The 20,309-nt window shown below is 44.6% G+C and overlaps 1 protein-coding gene across 1 annotated transcript in view; it reads right to left on the reverse strand.

Annotated features, from left to right (window-relative positions):
• IQCA1 (IQ motif containing with AAA domain 1) overlaps nt 1–20,309 on the reverse strand; it is a 105,974-nt gene that overhangs the window by 18,186 nt on the left and 67,479 nt on the right. Inside the window, 6 exon segments of the mRNA XM_017829617.1 lie at nt 3,286–3,485; nt 6,404–6,511; nt 9,239–9,321; nt 11,837–11,898; nt 18,410–18,505; nt 18,719–18,825. Coding sequence (XP_017685106.1) covers nt 3,286–3,485; nt 6,404–6,511; nt 9,239–9,321; nt 11,837–11,898; nt 18,410–18,505; nt 18,719–18,825 — 656 coding nt within the window.

Below are 20,309 nucleotides of genomic sequence, written 5' to 3' on the forward strand. Positions count from 1 at the left end.
ACAGTTGCTGTTTCCCAAAAACCTGACCAGAAGTGTGTGATGATAGTGAATTTTCAGTGATCGTGTGCACACAGGGCACTCTAACGAGGAGCACTGGGGTGTGTCAGACATACTGAGAGCTGGGAATATTAAATACATGTCTGCTGCAAAGTACCAACTGCTCCCATGGCTTGTCTGCCACAGGTGACACTGTATAGTGTAGTCTCACAACAATCCAAATACGTTTACTCCAGACTTTTTGTACCATGGTAGAAAACAAACTTTCTGGGGGGCAAGTACCACTGTTCAGTTCCCCCCCCAAGGAATTTGTTTTCAATTTGTGTTGTCCCTGTGTTTGTAAATTCCTGTAAATCAGGAATGTATTCCTCCTAAACCTTTTTCCTCAATGTATAAACAATTTTCCTTGTTGCAGCTAGTCTGTTGCCTCTTGTCCTGTTGTTGTGCACCTCTAGGAAAAGTCTGGCTCTGTTCTCTGTATTATCCCATGAGGCCCCTGAAAACAGCAGTTAGATTCCCACAACTGGATTTGTCCAGCTTGTCCCATTGCTTCAGCCCCCCTATCTCCCTGGACCTCCCTGTCAGTGCCTGTCTTGTAACAGGGTAGCCCAGTATTGAACATAGTGTCAGTTGTGGTCTCATAACTGCCAAATAACAGGGAATAATTAGTTACTTTGAGGTTGGCTAGTCTTGCTGATACAGGCCAGTATTTGGATGAGTTACTTCTGCATGGACACACTGCTGACTCGTGTTCAACTTGCTGTCCTGAAGACCCCCCCCATCTTTCCTGCAAAGCTGATGTCTGCTTGGTGGGTACAGCTTGGTCCTCTTTGCTGTTGCATGGAATTGCTCCATCCCAGCTGCAGGAATATCGTACTGGGTGGGAGCACTGGATGTTGTAAGGAAGCAGGAGCTGATGGCAGAACAAACGGAGGGGATGGTTGTGGCAGGGACTTGAGGACCAGAGACAGGGAAATGAGGCACATTTGGCATTGTCAAGAATAAACAAAGGTGGATTGTAACTGCAGAGAGTCTGTGGATGGAGAATTGTTTCCAGCCTGGCTCTGAGAACCTACAGAATCTGAGTTGAAATCAGCAGCAGATTGGACATATTGGTGGCTCAGCCATGGGGACAGAAGGTGGTAGGGAGAGGGGAAACAACCAAAGGAACTGGGAATGGAAATGGAACACAGTTGCTTTCAGTGGTGCTAAGACAGGCCAGTGCTGTGTCACAGAAATACAGACTGGCTTGGGTGGGAAGGGACCTTATAGAACATCCAGTGCCACCCCCTGCCATGGGCAGGGACACCTTCCACTAGCCCAGGTTGCTCCAAGCCCCGTCCAACCTGGCTTTGGACACTTCCAGGGATCCAGGGGCAGCCACAGCTTCTCTGGGCAACCTGTGCCAGGGCCTCTCCACCCTCCCAGGGAGGAACTGAGCCTGCAGAGGATGTATTCCTTGGAAAGGGAGACTGTGCTGTGCTGTTAAAGGAGCAGAGTTTGAAGCAGTGCTGCTGTTACAGCTGGAACAAGTCACCTTTTGATAAGCAAGTGCCTGGACAGCCCTTATTCCACATGATTGACTGTGAGCAACTTCCACCCCAGTAACTCACGGAGGTTCACCCAAGTGTCATCGCTTCTTTTGTAAGAGAGAAAGGAGAGAAATCAGCTTGGACTGCTCCCTGTGATTTTGGGGAGGGGTTGCATAAGGTTTCCATTTCTTTTTAAGTAATGTGGAAAAATGTAATGCTTTAGATATGCATATGTACATGATGTGTGTGTGTGTATACTTATCTATCAATATGTATAGATAGACACACACATTTTAGATATGTTCCAATTATTGTATATATCATATGTATGATTTAAAAAACTCCCTTATTGTCTTCATCTGGAACCTTCTCCAGGAGTAAAAAGACTGCCCTCCTTTCTCCTGTGCTTAAAGGTGTTATGCTATAGCTGGGACTATGTTATAGCAAAGACAGTGTGTGCTGTGCCTGCAGCCAGAAATGAGCTTTGCCATTGATGAGGGCAGAGAAACAAAGCGGAGAAGGGTGAAATGGGCAGAGGAGAGGGAGTATGAGCTTAGGCTAAGGGTACTAACTCGTGTCGGGGAGTGCCAGGTCCAGTGTTGGTGCTGCAGCATCAGAGGTGCCTGATCACAGCACTGTCACTCTTCCCTGGGCACTGCTCTGACCTGGGCCTTGGGCATTGCTTTGCTTTTAGCTGTGAAACATGTCCTTTCTGGGGATGGAGGCACCTGTCACAAAGTCTGCTGTAACACTAGATTTAATAGAATACATCTGATAAATCCCAGGCAAAGCCAATTTTAGTAGGCCTCTGGCACTGGAAAATTATTGCATTTGGCTTTTTCCTAGTGTATGTGCTGTGGTTGTTTTGTCTGGAAATATTTACCAGCTTCCTTCTGTAGCAGAAATGCTGAGGACTTAAAATGTGGAAGAAAGCCTGCCAGGATAGTGCCTTGTTTTTTTTTTTCTTCTCCTGAAGAGAGTTTGGGATATGTCCTTCACAGTTCATACACCTTCTTTCATTTCCAGACTTCTCATACATTGCTGTTCCTGTAATCCTGAACTAGGATTCCTTCTTTTGAAAAGCTTGCTGATAGGTAAACAGAGAGCAGTACAGGGGAGAGAGTTCTTGTGCAGCAACAGTCCCAGAGAGGAAATTTCTGACCACCCCCAGCCCAGCATTTGATTAAATGCTGCATGACAAGCATTCCTGGCTGATGTGCATATAAACAGAGAACAGAATTTTCTTTATCTGTGATGCTTTTCATATTCAAGGTAACACAAAGCTCACAAAAATGTTAATGTGAAAAATATGGCTGCTCTGAGTGATTTCTCTAGGGGCAGTAAATCCTCTGCAGAGGTTCACACACTGCCTGTCAACAAGTGGTTTCACAGAATCCTTTAGGCTGGAAAAGACCTCTAAGACTGAGTCCCTCCTGTGCCCGATGCCCACCTTGTCCCCCAGCCCAGAGCACAGAGTGCCACGTCCAGGCCTTCCTTGGACACCTCCAGGGGTGGGGACTCCAAACCTCCCTGGGCAGTTCATTCCAATGTTTAACAACCCTTTCTGTGAAGAAATTCCTTCTGATGTTTTGAACACTTGAAGGCAGGGAGGGAATTCTAAATTGGGTTGGCAGCTTTGCCCAAGGTGTGTATGTTCCTCAATATGGAGAAACTACAATTAAATTCCCTGTTTGTCCCACAAAAGAGGTGATGAACTGAACCAACTTTGTAGAGAACCCCCCAAGACACACAATACCTTGAGAACCATATGAAGCATCATTAGCAGGCCCTCCTTGCCTGGGTATTTCCCAGCAATGTTGGAAGGAGTTAAGTTGAAGAGGTTGGCTCCTGTTTCTGTGCAGATAGCATGGACCAACATTTTCTTTCCAACACCAGTGGGTCCAGCCAGTAACACGGATTTCACCAAGGGAGCATTCTCATGGACCATTTGGGAACCTGTAAAAAGTCATAAGGCACTGTAATTGCTTTCATTTGAGTCTGCTATAAAGGTAAAGGAATGATTCTTCCTTTTTTATTCACCATAAACAATTTATAATGTGAATTAATTGTTTCCTCACTGTGGCACGTGTGCTCTCTAGTTCAGTTCTGTACAACCAGAGCTGTGTCCCCAGTGGATTTAACATCCCTTATTTGTACCTTCTGATGGGCAAAATTCAGCTTTAAATCAACGTGAGCTAAAAGAAGGATTTTGATACCAGTTGCTACCGTATGTTTTATTTTTTTCTCTTTTGACTTCTGCCTTCACCTCCCTTTTTGGGGGTAATTTTTCCTCTTTTATGTTACTGCTGTTCAGTGAGCACTGGAGACTCACCTGCAGAGGAGCCAATGTTATTCCCTACTCTGGAATGTGACAGGGGGATGTTGCAGTGCAGGGATGATATATCTGCTCAGAGGAGGAGGATCGTTCTGTTCTCTTCAGTTTATTCAGGGAGTGCCAGGGTTGCTGTGCTTCCCTTGCTGTGCCCACAGCAATGACTGCTCAGCATTTCTAAATCTGTCTCTGTGCCTGCTCCAGGTAAATTCATCCTGGGCTGTGGGGAACATGATCCATCATCTGGGAAGGCCCAGCAGAAATGCCAGTGTTGGGAAAACACAACCACAGAGTTTTAGGAGGTCGATGGTGATGGAACTTGTCTTTCCTGCAGCTGTCACTGTGTGAATTAGGGACAGGTGAACCTCCAGAAATGGAAGAAGCAGGGAATGTTAAATACTTTATCCATGTCCACTGGTAGTTCAGTAACATCACTGCCTCTGTCTAAAAATGTCCTGTGCCAGCAGTGGTGGTGGTTACAATAGTGAAAAATCTGTGTGAGCACCCACTGCTTCTGAGGGTCTCTGAGACTGGTGTCCCCCAGACTGGGGGGGGATATTGGCCCCAAAGGTGATGGGTTGCAGAGGGAACCCATGGCTTAGCCTGGAAAAGTGCTCTGGGTTCAGGGGGACAGCTAGGTAAGGATGGTATTTAAAACAAATCCAATCAGACTGCCTCTCTGTGTGCTAATGCTTTAATGTCCCAAATAAATGACAGTGGGAGTGCAGAGATGAATGCCATTATTGCAGCACGGTCCAGGATGTGGTGAAGTTGTCAGCCACCCAGGCTTTATTAATATTTGGTCATTCCATACCAATCTATTACTATTACACACAGATTTATTACGAGGGGAGCAGCAGACTCCTCTGTGGTTAAAGATGAAGTATATCTTCTACTGTTATTTCTCTTTTCAGCTGCTTATAATTTTCTTAATGCCATTTAAGCTGGGGCTTTCCTTGCCATCAAGTGACTATTTTGAGAGAAACTTTCACTTCTACAACACACAATTATGTAACGATGAACTAATTTGGAGGCCAATTAAGTAAAATGTCACCCATAACATAGCATCCCAAAGGTGAAGCCATTCCTGTACCCTTTTTTGGCTCTTGTAATACTTTTTTTCTACTCAAAGGGATTTTCCAAACTGCTGTTGCCAATACCTTTTGTTTGTTTAACTAGTCCAGGGTCTCCTCTCCCTAGAATTTTTACCAGTTGTATAAATGGCTGAAAATTTGTGGGTTCTTTTAGTTCCTGCCTCAGGGGATGTCTTGGGGCTTGATTTTCCTAGATTAGATGATGCTAAAACATAACCTCGGAGGAGTTATGGACTGTGTGAGACACCACATTGCCTTGTGCAGACAGGGAGAACTGCTGAGCTCCCTCAGCTGACTGTGGTCAAACTTGCAGCCAACCCCTGAGGGCTTACCCCAAACCAGCTGAGGGTGTTCTGGGTGGGAAGGACCCCGCCCAGGTTGAAGAAAGGTGCTGTTAGAATCCCATTTGTTAGCTTGGCTCTTAAGATGGAGCTGCAGGACAGCAGGAGCACTTGTACCTCCCTGAAAGGAATGAACCAGAGCTCCACACTATTGCTCCGAGCTTTCCATGGCACATGAGCTGCTCTGGGGATGTGGAGCCAGGGAATGCCCGAGGAGAGCCTCAGAACACACAGGTACAGAACAGCCTGGGCTCTGGGTGTTGGAAGCTGTGCAAAGGGGAGGGAAAAGCAGAAGCTCTGTGTTTACCAGGATGGGAGTCAGGGAGCCATTGGCTATTTTGCCCTGCAAAGGGATGAGCAGACAATGACAGCCTCAGGAAGCACTTGCCTAGTTAAAACCTCCCTGAAATCCAAACAGGAATGGAGAAGGGTGCAAGTGATGTATTGAGTAGAGGCTGAAAAATCCAGTCAGGAACGGAAAAGGATACAAGCAAAATATCCAGTAAAGGTCCTTGAGACAGGCACTTCTTGCAATCACTGGAGTTTGGCTTAATGCCATTCCCAAGTAAAATATGGGATAGATTTTGCATTAAAAGCAAACAACCTGACCCAGCAAAGCCTTGTTAGATATTGGCTAAGTCTGGCATTAAAACTGAAAGGGCATTTACAAGTGTACTCTGCGAGGTACAGAATGGATTCAGACTAATTCCTTCAATGATTGCATTGTGCAGCACTGAGTAACACGAGCCAGCTTGTAAAAGGTAAATTGCAACCTTAGCCCTTCCCTTAACTTGATTAATTTTGATCACTGGAGCTTGTTTCAGCTATTATCTTCCCCAAGTGATTTCCTTTTATGTGCTGCCATTCACAAACTGTTGCCATGCAAACAGGGATGGGATGGAGAGGCAATACCTGACCGTGCACGCTCCTTTATGCACTATTAAAATGATATGGCCTTCGCTCAGAAGGCTTAATTGAAAAACAATTAGACTGCAAAATGCTTCAGAGTGCGACTAATCAAGCCCTATCAGAGCCAGTAAAGATGCCTGTTTCTACCAGGAAGCAAAGCCACCGTGTTTTTCCCTCCAGGAATTGCCATGCTCTTACCTAAGGGCAATATTCCATACAGGGCCACGAGCTGCCTGACGTCGGGGGCTGAGGGCAAGGGCTGTGCCCCCGTCCCACGGAGGCTGCTCCTCAGACAGTCGTAGTTGCCTGCAGGGGGGAAGCAGGGGCTTAATAAATGTGACACTGAGTCGGTACAAAATGCATTTTTCGAGGAATGAAGGAGTGCCATGGAGCACAGACAGAACGCACCCCCAGCAAACCTGGGAATGCCCAGAGACAGGGACTCAAACGGGGCAACACTGCTGTGGAATGTGGCCCCGAGAAAGGTGAACTGCAAAGGAAAATTTAAGTTAAACAGGCTGTGGACTTTCCTTTCCAGCCTAAGGAAGGCGTTCAGCAGAGCAGTCGGTCTCCAGTAACCTTTTAGAGGAACTTTGTGGAGAGGAATCATTAGCAGCACCATAAATCACAGCGCTGGCAAAGGGTTTCTGGATTTGGGATTTTGCGGGGCTGGAATCCCAGTGAACCGCAGGCTCTCCAAAGGGTTTCAGAAAGGGGGAGAAGCTGTTTTAACAAGCTTTTCCCTGGCTGTGTCCCAGCTCAGCTCCTCGCTGTGTTGGACGTCTGAATGTGTCACCTAATTCGGTGGGGCTCTTTGCTTTGCAGTGCACCTCTTTTTTTTGTTGTTGTTCAAAAAAACCCCTCCACAAAACAACCCAAGAAAACTGAAAGTCCCTGATGTGAACCGAAAGGATTTAATCTTGCCTTGGCTCTTGTTACAGAGCTATAATCACATTGCTTGCCCTGTCAAAGCCCATATACAAGACATGTTAAAGAACAAAGGTCCAGCAGGATGGGCCACAAGCAGGAAAACTAGTTGTGATGTAGTGAAGGATTATTTTTAGCATAAAATACATGTCATTATGGTGAATATTATTGAAAAAAATAACAGCATATTATGTTTTATTGGGGATAAAAAGGGAGAGGACTAGAGCTCTCTGGAGCAGAGATAAATTAGCAGTGGGTGAGAGAGAAAGTGGAGGTGTAATTTGGGGGCAAAAAGGAAGACAAGCCCTGGTTCAACTGCCCCCTCCCCTCTGAAGAATAAAATTCATTTCAGGTTTTATCTTTTATTTAAGGAGAAATCAAAAGAACTGGATAGGAATTAATCTTCACAGATTTAATTAGAAGGCATCAAAGGGTTTAATTGCAACTGAACATAAATCACAGTGGATATTCTCTGACTAATTTAGATAAGGTCACCAAGAAAATTAGTTCAGTGATGTCAGTTTGTCATAGAGGGGGGACATTTCAGTGCCTTTACTGGCTGTGTAGCACAATTCCACTCTTTGTCCTTTCCCCAGGAACTGGAAGTGACCTTCCTTAGGCTTCAGCCCTGTAAGGCTGAGCAGATGAGGACTTACTTCTCTGCAGGCTTTGGCTGTGTCCTGGGACTCTCAAGGGGAGGTTTTTTGGATTTAAAAAAAATAGTTCCAGCTTTAAATACCTTCTGTGTGGTGTTGTGGCAGCTCAAGAAGCACGAGTGAGTTTTGTGTTGGGAAGAGCTGGTTCTGGCAGTCTGGGCCTTCACCTGTGAAGGTGTAGGCAGCCAGATGACTTTAGGCACTGCACTTCCATGCCCAGAATCTTTTGCTAGAAAGGGAATATTGTCAGGATAACTTGGAGCAGCCCTTGTGTTCCTCTGTGCTGCAAAGAAGCCAAAGCTTCAAACCTCGGGGTCAAGAGAAGATGGCCCAGAGCCATCTCTTCCTGTGTTGGATGTTACCAGCTGTTAACTGTTATCCACTGGTGAAGATGTGCTCTTTTAAAAACATCTGTGGTGGGGAATGTTTGGTAGACCTCGGTGGGTTGGGTGAACAAAGGAATAATGAAAATCTTCTTTTACTTCAGGATCTTTAATGAGCATGAAACGGATGGGACACTTGTTAACTCAGCCTTCAACAGAATGAACAAAGGCTCTGAAGGCTGAACTGGTGCTTCTAAGAGTTTATATACATGGCATTTGGAGGGAATACAAGAGAATCTGGCTTTTCTGGCTGGGATGCCTGTTGTACTAACAGCCAGGGGCATTGTTACTTCTGGATGGTTTCAAATTCAAATTATGGCCTTTAAAACAATTAAATCTTGGGGGTTGATGTGGTTTTACTGAATGTCACCAAATGCTTTTGGAGATGGTGTCAGACTCCTCTGCAGCCTGAAATTGTGGTTTGGGGCTTTTTTTAGCCCTTTTATCTGTGTAGAGCATAGACAAGCATGTCTGACTGCAGCTGCAGGTAACAGAAACCAGGCAAGAGGACTGTGAAATGCAGAACTAGACAGAGACACATCTTACTCAAATCAGGGCCAGATACGCCTCAAAGCACTACTCAGAGTTCATGGGCAGTCAGGGAGGTGGAGGGAAGGGGGTGAGTCTTCTGTGCTGAATGAACAAAAGCTGGAGGAATGATTATTGCTGTTCTCTGGGAAGTATTCTGGATGGATTATGACCCCTAGTCTGTTAGACTTGCACTGTCTTTCCAATGCCTAGCCAGGGCTCCTTAAAGGATGTTGTGGGTCTACCTCACAGTGGCTTGTCATGTCCAAACACATTCAAGGCTTGCAGGTGTCGGTGCCTGGAGAGAAGCCCCAGCTTTACAAACAGGTCCTGGTTTCAGGAGCAGAAGTGAAAGGCACTGAGCACTCTGCAGAAAGCCTTGATTTGCCTGCGTGGCTTTAGACATTCAAGTGTGCAAGTCCTGAAAGTGCAATGACTCTTGAACTCCCTCTTGACTGGAAATAGGGGTCAGAGCCCATGGGAAGGCTGGAAGTTTGGTCAGATCAAACACCACGGTAGCTCTAAAGGGGGTACTTGACCAATGTAATCGGAGAGATTCACGGCCTGGGCTTTGATCAGCAATCCTCCTTCTGCAAGTTCCTGGTACAGGGAATCAATGGTCCTGTGGGCAAGAGACATCACTCAGAAATTGTAAGGCACTGGAAGCAAAAGCTCAGTCCTCCCACAGCTGAACCAGCTTGAGAGTTATTTCTGCTTCCTCAGCTTTATAAATGTACTTTGTAGCTCAGAGGTAAAGGTGATTAATGCCATCAATGTGAAATCAATAAATACCATTTTCTGTGTTATGGCAAAGAATCTCTTTTATAACCTCACACACGGCATCTCTCCCTCTCTTGCTGACTCCATTTACCCATTTCCAGGTGATACAAGATCAGTTATGACTTGTGTAATAGACTCATTCATTAATATCAATTACTGGCAAATTATTTTTAAATTATACAATAATAGCAATCCTAACACTACTGTACCTATTCACTTAGCTCTCCAATTAGTAGTAATTCATTAACTCTTCTTGGAATTTATTGTGTTTGCAACAGACAGCCCCATCTCCCCAGGAACACACCGGGAATGACTCTATCAGAGCAACCAGTGATCCACCAACTGCAGTGTCAGGGTCATGATGGCCAAAGGAGGACTGGGGGAAAAACATGCAGTGGAAGTGTTGCCCCAGCCCTGGAAGTGTCCAAGGCCAGGCTGGACAGGGCTTGGAGTAACCTGGGCTAGTGGAAGGTATCCCTGCCCATGGCAGGGGGCTGGAATGAGATGAGCTTTAAGGTCCCTTTCAACCCAAACCAGTCTGTGATTGTGTGAAACGGGCAAAGCTCTCCAGTGGAACAGTTTCTTCCTGTCTCCATTAGTGGCTGGAAGTAGCTCCCAGTAATTGAGGATTTAATACACTTACATTTGTGTGTGGTTTTCTATTGGTGTGGATGTTCTTTTGGAGTTCTAAGGATTGATTTCAATGTTCTTGGCACTAGGTTCTGCAGACACTGCTTCAGGGACTGCATAAAATGAATAAGCCTGCTGGAAATTCTCGGTGTGTTGTTAGTATAAACAATACTGATTTCTATCTTTTTAGGTCTTTCACTGCTTTTGTAGACTTTTCACATTCTTTTCCCTCAATATCTGACCTTTTTTTTTTTTTTTGGTCTGTCTCTCTGATCTTATTTGGGACATCCCAAATATTGTATGGCTATAACAAAAATACTTAATAGTGCCTCTCATCTGGCTAATAAAACTACAGGTATAATTTGAGGTCTGCAGCTTTTTTTCCATTTCAGCTGAGAAGTTTTATGTTTTTGCAGTGTTAGTGGCAGAATTAATAAAGCAGTAGTAATAAGCAAATCCAAAATTTAATGCACCTTCAACAACGTTGATTTTGCCACTCTGAATCTTGCTTTCATTCTCAGTGGTTTTATGTTGGGAATGCATCATAAAACAGGCAGAAAGTAGAAAGGCACTAAGCTGGCAGTCCTGTTGGGAGCATGGCTTCTACTTTTCCTGTCTTATTATTTTTACTGTGCAAGTTTAATGATGCATGTCCCGAATTTCCCCCAAGTAAGCATGATGTGACCAGCCTTTGACTAAAGCTCCCTGTGCTCCCTCCCCTGTGCCAAAACAGAGATGAGCCTGAGCTTCTCTTGGTTATTTCTGAAATGCTCAGCAAGAAAGAGCAAAGCATGAAGCCACAATGCCAGATAAACTCTGACTGAAAGTCAGCTACTAAAAAGCTAATGTTTTTAACTGGCTGTATTTTAAGTTTACATATAAAGAAGCAGATATGTGCAAGAGTAACTTTATGCATCCTTGTTGGACTTTGGTACTGCTTTTTGAGAGGTCATGCTCTGCTATGATCTGAGATATGTATTTTAAATATTTGCCTGGAGAGTTTTTTATTAGAGATCATTGACTGGGTCTGTAGTGCCAGCACCCAACTGATCAAGCCCAGGGCTCGCTGTGCGTGTCTGTACAGATGGATTTGTGGGGTGAATCCCCTGTGCTCCCCTGCAGGGACTGAGTGAGTTTGCCTTGGTGCTGTTCTCTCCTGGGAGTTTGCTCTGGGGCAGCAGGTCCCAATGGTGAGATCTTTGTGTGTTGTGTGTACAGGTGAAAAATGGCTGGATTTTCAGTGAACGCATCATAAACTCATTGAAAATGTTGCGTCAGAAGCAGAAATCCTCCAAATAAAATAAGGATGCTTAAAAGAGCAAGGGTACACAAGGAATGGCTGGGTATGCCAGAACTCTCATTGCTAAATCAGGCTGATTTATGACATGTATGCTGTACCTCAGCCATGAGGGGTGATTTATAGAGTACAAGGGCCTGTCTGCAGCCTCCCTTATCAGGCTTCAGCTGGGATGGAAAATCTGACAGTCAACAAACCTGCCAGGTGCTTCTGCACCTGCAGAGAGGATGGGGAAGAGGCACACAGGGCCAATATCCTGCCTAAATATTACATGTGCTTAGCTCTGCCAACTGGAATTAACCTGCCTGGAGTGGATGGAGACTGGTCCTGGTGGTGTATCACTGAAGAATGGGGATTTTAATTTGTGTTGCTGCAGGTGAGGAAAACCAAGTTTGATAGCAAACCTACTGCAAACAGGGTGTCTCTTTACCTGTCAGGGGTTAGATCTCTCTCCATCTCAGGTATCTTCTTCTTTGCAGATGCCTTACCTGCCTGAGGACCACAAAACCAGGCAGGAATTAGTGATTATTAGCACTGATAGATATGTTTGAATGTACTGGAGCAAAGTGAGGGCCAGAACAGCCAATGTTTATGTCTGAATGTGGCCCTTGTTACTGAGAGAACCCAAAGGGAAAAATCATATCCTTAAACGGCATTCCCACTCCTTCCAGTGGAGATAACAGAGGAAAGAATCCCAGGGCCATTTTACTCCAAGGAAAAAGAAGTCTTCTCTCCTTCCTTTCGATTGGATATTAGGCAAGTTTTCTTTTACTGGCACAGGCTGCTCAGGGCATAGGTAGAGCCCCCATCCCTGGAGGGATTTAAAAGCCATGTATGTGGATGTGGCACTTGGGGACATGGGTTAGTGGTGGCCTTGGCAGTGATGGGTTAAGGGTTGGACTCCATGAGCTTGGAAGGCTTTTCCAACCATAATGATTCTGTGATTGTTATTCTCTGATTCTTTGAGGAGCACAACTCCCTCCTGTGGGTGAGGGGGTATGGCCTTTACCCAAGAAGGAAGCAGGAAGGAACAGGGTGTAGGGTCCAAGTAGCTGCTCCAGAGACTGTTTATGTCTCTTTTTATATTGAAGTGAAACATATAAGCAGCTCCCCTAAGGGGAAAACCTCCTGAGACTCTGGCTCCCCTCCCAACCATTAGACATCTTCCTGCCTTCTCTTTCCTAATGCCTCAGGGAAGAAGCTTGAAGAGGTCAGAAAAAACACAACCTGCTCTTTTCACATTTTCACCACCCTTTCACTATGGAAAGTTTTTGACTTGTGTGACTGGTTTCTTTACACGTTGCAAAAAAACTCATGGAAAGCATAAATAAGAGAGCTGTGACTCAAGACTGTCAGGTCCCCCCATTAATTACAGCTCACAAGCCATAAATATGGTTAGGGATAATTAGTAGTGGAGAGGGCATCGTTAATCCATGTTAGTGCCCACCACTGCTGTCTGTGCTTCGGTTCTGTGCAGCACTTCAGAACTGTTTCAGTGGAACTACTCATGCAGCACCATTTGTGCAGCAGGGGATTTCTTCAACAGCTTAAATTTAAGCACATGCTTAAATGCTTAGTTGAACAAGACAGTTTATTCTTTCCAAAAGTTTATGTTCTCTTTCCTGGGAATACACTCATTTACTTTATTTTTTTTTATGACAGTGAATACTTCTGCAGAGCCCCAGAGGCTGCCTTGTTGAGTTAAAAAAATCCTACCCAATTATCTGGAAAATGCTGGGGTTTTTTTCAGAATGGATCAGCAGTCTTCAGAAATAGATCAATTTTAAGTTTTCAAGGATAGACACAGTATAAATAACCTGTGGTTCAACCACCTGTTACCGTTTATGATGCCACAAAGACAATCCAGATGGAAATGTAACCTAAGCCCAGTGCTGTGTGGGTCAGCTAACTGGGAAAAGGGGGTGTTTTCAAGTTTTGGGTTAGAATAATGCAAACAACTCTGTATTTGCAGAGCTATACCGTGGGTTCTTTTACATAAACGAGTTTGGCAGCAAATACTAATCAGAATGTACCAGTGAAATTTTGTTTTAAAGAAAAGGAATGGGAAGAAGAATGCATGTGCCAGCTGTTTTAACAACTGACGAGATATTGAGACTCACTGGTTTATTTTTGCTGTTCCTCCAGTTTTGTCTCTTTAACCTTTCTGTCAGCAAACCAGAAATTACATATCCTGGGGTCTGACTAGGAAGAAAAGCTTGTTTCTACCTATGTTAAGACACTAAGCATACGTTGAATTTATTGGCCAACTGGTATTGTCCTCAAGGCAGCTTCTCCAGTGAAGTAACTCAAGAGCAAAACAGAAATGAACTGTGCAGGGGGAAAATGTGTTTTCCTAATTAACATCAGCATTTGTGGGAAATCTGGCAAAGGCTGAGATGTGATAAGGGGGAATATGAATTGTAGACAATGGCTTGGCTCCAAAATGTCTTCTTGGGAATGGCTTTTATTTAGAAAATGATAATGTTTAATGAATGTGAACATGCTCGCCCTTTACAATGGAAATCTTGTTTCTCTGTCTGAAATGTCAGTCCAGCTCCTGTGTAGCCACCCTTTGACTCTTATTTTCTGCTTTTATGACTCCCGTGGAGTGAACTGCATTAGCTGGGAGCTGGCAGGTGACAGAGGACGGTCCCCCGTGCTCAGCACGGTGTCTTGTCTTGCTGTGTGGGCTCCGGAAAATATTTTGGGTAGCTCAGAGATTGTTATGAGCGAACCAGACCTGATTTCAGAGCAGAGTGTCTGCTTCTGGAATGGCACCAGAAGGGAGAGGGTATCCCAGTTGTCTCACTGAAGGAAACTGTCCCACGTTGATCTGCAGGATCTGTGATCACACAAGTCCTGCTGCCATCAGCTGCCCACAGCTGCTGCTACCGAGGATCAGAAAGTCATAGAATGGCCTGGTTTGAAAGGGGCCTCAAAGCCCATCTTGTTCCACCCCCTGCCATGGTCAGGGACATCTTCCACTAGCCCAGGTTGCTCCAAGCCCCTTCCAACCCGGCCTTGGACACTTCCAGGGATCCAGGGGCAGCCACAGCTTCTCTGGGCAACCTGTGCCAGGGCCTCCCCACCCTCACAGGGAAGAATTTATTTACTAATACCTCATCTAACCCTGCTCTCAGTTTGAAGCCATTTCTCCCTTGTCCCTACATGCTCTTGTGAAAAGTCCCTGTGTTTCTTGTAGGCTCCCTCTTGGAAAAGTAACAAAAGGCAAGTGATCCTGTGATTTAAGAGAAATAAGCAACAGTTTGTGCAGTTTTTAGTGGATTCCTTGGATCATGTGTGATGCTTAGATGAGAGGTGGTGAGCAAGTGCAGACTTGCACTGTGCATGGGTTGAGAATTCTTTTCTGGCAGTGCTGAGATAAAACAAGCAACTTTGGACACTTGTGCTGAGAAAGTCCTTAGACAAAGATGTTCCCACTGTTTAAGAAGCTCTTGCTAAATGAGGGGCTCTGATATGAAATCCCTGTTGGATTTAGGCACAGCATCCAGAGGTTACAGCCCTCACAGCTGGCTGAGAACCCTGGGTGCTAATCTGAACCAGCAACAGAAAATCCAACAGGGTTTGGGAATCACAGTCCTCAAACCCAGCCTTTCCTCAGGTCTGACCAGCCTCATTCTCCAGGGCTTTGCTCTTATCAAGTCTTGAGACTGATATCAATATTTTTGTCATAGCCATTTGTGGTTTTCTTTGCTCCTGCCCAGCTTCATCACAAAGGGATCTCCAGAGTTGTGTTGAGAGGCCAGCAAGACCTGTTTCAGAAGCAACTTTACACACTTAGGTTCTCATGTCTCCTCTTTCTGCCTTTTTTTTGGTGTTTTTTTTTCTGAGTTTGGGCCATGCCTTTGTGTATGTGTGGGTGTGTTCATTTCCAACACATGGCTTTACCTGCAGTTGGATTGGCAACAAATCCCTGGGGGAGCAGAGCAGGAAAAGCAGCACAATGGACTTGATAAAAAGCACTTTGATAAGCTCTTAAATGTAACTTCCAGGTCAGCAAGTGCCATATTCCTCAGCAGGAGGCAATCTCCCTTCAGTCTTTCCTCAGCCTGGCCTTACACACGTGCTTACAGTGCCACTTTGGTGATCTGTGGCCAGGCAGGGGAAAAGCTGCCACTGGGCACAGTGAAGAAAAATGTAATTTACAGCAGAGCTGAACCACATTTCTTTGGTTGTGCTGCATCCTCATCCCCTCTCCTGTGACAATCATTGGATCAGGAGCTACCTGGAAGAATCAGAGTCCAGCACAACGTGTCTCTTAATGAGGACTCTGTGTATATATAACATTCCCTGTGTGTGCTCTGCCCTGTCAGTGCTGGGCTGTAAGGGGGGCACAGTCTGTGGGGTGGGATGCTCCCAGCATGGAAAGAGGCACAGGACCTGTGCCTCAAATGACAGCAGTCACATGCTTGTTGCATATTAGGTGCAATCTAATTACTTTTGGTATTTCCAGACCAGCCTATTGGTCTGGAGACCCACTTGTCATGAGAGGAGCAATTTGCCTTTTCACCCAAGTTCACTCTTCCACAAAGGTGGCAAATGGGATTCTTATCTTCAGAGGCAATAAGAGCAGCTCTTGGTGTAGGGTTAAGTGTCAGCTTTTAGCAGTAAGTGGTATTTGAATGTTTGGGAGTCAGGGATAAAGTTCAGCCTAGAAATTGCAGTGCCTGGAAATAAAGGAGTGGCCATGGGTATGCCTGGAGCTGGTAAATTCTGTTTATCTAAGAGCTGAGATGTCTGAAACACTGACTGGAAGAGAGAAATTACCTTCCTTGTGCTTTCCCTTTAGAGTCCAATTCCAAAATGCCCTTGCTGAACTCCCACAAAAGAGACTCTCAAACGGGATTTCAAACTCAGATTACCTCCTGAGGGTCAGGCAGATTATTTTTTAACATGAACTTGATGGAAATTTTTGGAGTTGTAAGCTACTTATCCTAAGATGTTCTTGAAAAGGCAGAGGACGTTTACCCCCCATTCCCTGGCTCTGCTGTGGTGTCTCCCTGCAAAGAAAGTAGAAGAAATCCCTCCTTAAAACAGAGGGAATGGCCAAATGTGGCACCAGGAGTTTGGAATGACTGTCCTTAGACACAAAATTCCCCTTGTAAGAGTTCTCTCAGAGAAATTACCCTTTCAGTGCCCATTTCTCACTGACAGAGTGCAGAAGAAGGTCTGATTTCTCTGAAGAATGTTGAATCCTCCTGAGAATGCTTTTCTGTGCAGAATATCCCCGTTTTAGAGGGGAGGGATATGTTCTACATCACAGTCCAGACGCGCTCATGGCTCCAAGAAAAATCCACTGTTATTTCATGTTGTGCATAACTGGGGGGGAGACATGTGGGAACTAAGATGTGGTGACACATGCCTCGAAAAACTGGAGATTTTTTGCTGAATAATAAATTCATAAACTGCTTCCAAAACTTTCCAGCTCCTTCTGTCCTTATTAGTCAGACCAGGTTTTCCTAAAGCAAGTCTGAGGTCTGTGCGCACAGGTTGGTTATGCAGTGGGTTGGTTTATGTCTGAGATATTCATGCAAATATAATTGGAAAAAGCCTTTGCCAATGCTGATTGCAGATTTCAAATAGTTCTGCACAGGGAAGATGTGTTTTGTCTAACACTGGATCCTTCCTTCTGTTCCCCACCCCTCAAATAGGACTGTTTTGTTTTGGGTGGGGTTTTTTTAGATAAAATCTTGAAGGAATTTGTATTATCTAATTGGTACTTCTTCCTCCTTTCCCCCCCTTCATTCTCTCAGGCTGCTGGCACAACTTGGGAAAACAAAAGTTAAATAGTCTCCTTCCACCCTAATCTATTCCAACAGTATATTGAAGGAAAAAAAGTGCAGCCCAACCCCTAATATAAAGCTCTATAATTGCAGTGTGATGTTTTAAACAGGGCACTGACCATCTCATCTAAATGTGTCTGCCCATGACAACTTTGGGAAGATTGTTGCAATATTTTGTCTGTATATTTTAAGCCTCCCTATTTTCGAAACAGGTTTAGGAATTCAGTTGGGATTGGTTTCCAGAGTTGCTTGAGCCTTTTGTTTTTGGATTGTCCCTGCACAATGTTTGTCAGATGAAAGAGTATTTTTAAAGATAATTTGAGTAGAAGTCGAGCACCAGCAAGTATTTTCATGCTAAAAGGATTATAGAAATGAAATACAACAGGAGATTAGGGTTGGCTGTTTGCCCTGAGGATTTGAAGTGGATCTGCTGATTGAATGTGGGGTCTGAGCTTTGAGTTATTTTGCACTGACATGATCTGTAGTTGAAAAGCTTGGGTAAGGAATTCAGGGAACCACGAGCTGTGGAATTCTTCATGTGGTAATGCTGTGGAACTAGATGTGAACATGACATGTGCTGTGTTTTGGTGGGTTTAACCTATTTATGTACCTAAATAAACTTGGTTTAATTGCAAATTCCCAAACCCTTCAATTGCAAGTAGTAACATAATGTGTACCTGTGATCTATGTGGTGTGAGAGAGAAATGAGAGGTTACACCAGAACACTCAAAGGGATTTTTTTTTGATGCACAGTTTTGAAACACATTAACCAGTCCTTATTTAGGAGGAAAACAGTCAGCAGCCAAAGTTACTGGCCTCCAGATCCATATCTTCCTTGGAAAACTGTATTAATCTGAACGGGTCACCTTAAAGAGAGGGATTGCTTGGATTTTCCTGTTTGGCTGTATCAGGGGATTTCAAGAGGGTGAAAATCTGATCCATCTTGTAATGGTTTATCTCTGGAATAGTTCAACTTGTCCTAAGGAATATTTGTAAAAGTTAAAGAATAAGAGCTAAAGGAGAAGGCCCTGAAAATAGGCAGAGGTGAATAGATTTTTAAATGTTTCTGACTTGAGATTCACTAAATGTTTTGAGTGTACCGTTAGATGCTGGTATCTAAGAGGATACCAACTGGACACCACTGTTCCTGGGCAGAGAACTGAGACTGACCCTAAATTCTCCTGACTTGCTGCTCTTACCTTTTCAGCTTTTCCACCTTTTTTCTGAGTGCTGACCTTCTCTCCATCCACACGCAGTTTGAGATTCCTCAGTTTCTCTTCCATCAATTCAGCAACCTGTCCAGACAAACACAGTTGAGCCTTTCTCAGTTCTCTGTTCTGCCATCTCACCTCAGACAAATGTTCAGCTGAACAAGTGTTAAAGCAAAGAACAGGTAGAAGGGACTCTGGAAGGAGGGGAGGTCTGTGCCAGGGCCAGTTCTTACAGCTGCAGAGAAATATGCCCAGGTAATGCACATGATTAGTGTCCTCTCCCCATTGTAAGCACACCTGCACTCTGATCTCTTCCTCCACTTCTTCACGCTTCCCTTCTTTGATCAGCTCTGGGTCGTGATCCTGGAGAAAATCCGATTCGTTGTCTCTGTTCTGCCAAAAGACTGTTATCCAAAAGAAAGAAAAAAGGGGAAAAAGTTACAGAAGCCATTGGTTTTTCCAACTGCTGGTGGAGGCAAAAAATGGGTAGTTGTAGGCAGCTTTTATGAAATTATTAGCTGTGTGAAAGTAGCAGGCTCAAGGGACCCATACCAAGTTCAGAGCCCTGTTGTGTGTGTCACGATCTGTAAATCTTGAGGTTAAGGTTTTTTGGTTCTTTTTTTGCCTTTGACTGCAAAATGGTATCAGATTTCAAGAGGATAATGGGATCCTGAGGTTGTCATTTGGAGGTTGTGAAGCTGAATGCCCAGAGTGTTGTTGATCTTCAAGTACAGTCTCAGCCAAACCATATCGTGCCCAGGTTGGCACTACTTTTCTGTGTTTAACAGCACAGTGCTTAAATCTTTGCCATGAAGGAGGCACAAAGATGACTCTTGCCTTGAGGAGTGTGCTCTCCATGAGTGTCTCTTGTCTGGCATGATGGGGAACTTCCCTGGGGACCAGAGGAAGGGGTTTAATTTAAACCACCAAGTTCCCTTGGTCTCCCCTCTGCTCAGTTAAAGCTGCTGCAAACTTGTGAGTTGGTCTTTTGTAGGAATCCACAGGAGGCTGAAATGTGGGCCAGGGGCACTGGAATTGCTATAAAAACCTGCACTGAACACGTGGAAAGGGGGGAGAGGGAGGGGACAGTGAGTGTGACAGAGCAATAACCTGGAGCTGACCCACAAGTGATGCACGGCCTTGCAGGGGTTTCACTTTGGGGAATTTTAAACTTGATGCAGTAATTGAGAGGCAGCCAAAGTGCCTTCCAAAAGCAGACAAGACTCACCCAATACAGTACCTTTATTTTGAAGTGTTGTGCAAAGGACAAGTAACAAGGAGACCCAATACACAGTCAAAGCAAGCCTGTGCAAACTGGTGATCAAAAAACCCATTTATGATAAAGCGCCCAGTGATCCTAGGATGCAGCTCTTTAGTTTTGTTGAGGCAAACTGCATTTTGCTCTTTAGAAAGAAAACTCAGTGCCTATCTGAGTTCATATTAGCAAAGTAACTTTTTTAATGGAAACGACCTTTTTTCCTACACATCTTGTGTTAATTTGAAGGAAGACAATTCCTGTCTTGCTTTTCAAGCCCTGACAGTATCTTCCTAAATGACAGTTCCTCTTCAGCAGTATGTGCTAATTCAGTTTCCAGATGATTTAAAGTGACAGCTTTCCTCTCTAAGATATGCGCTCATCTATGAATCTGTTTTGTAGAAGATACTCTTCCCTGTACCCATTGCCATGCCCAAGGCACTGTAAATTCAGGAAGGTTTCACAGTACCCACAGGAGGTCATTCAAGTTTTAGCCCAGTTAATACAAGACTGGCTGCTATTTCCATCCCCTACAAGTTTTCAGAGTCCAATTACGTGCAGAACATTTGTGGTTTTACACACAGGGAAAAGTTTTTGCAGGTGAGTGGTGGTAAATTCATAACTGAAAATGGT

The sequence above is a fragment of the Lepidothrix coronata genome, unplaced genomic scaffold, assembly GCF_001604755.1.
Source record: "Lepidothrix coronata isolate B3197 unplaced genomic scaffold, Lepidothrix_coronata-1.0 Scaffold165, whole genome shotgun sequence".
Classification (NCBI taxonomy): Eukaryota; Metazoa; Chordata; class Aves; order Passeriformes; family Pipridae; genus Lepidothrix; species Lepidothrix coronata.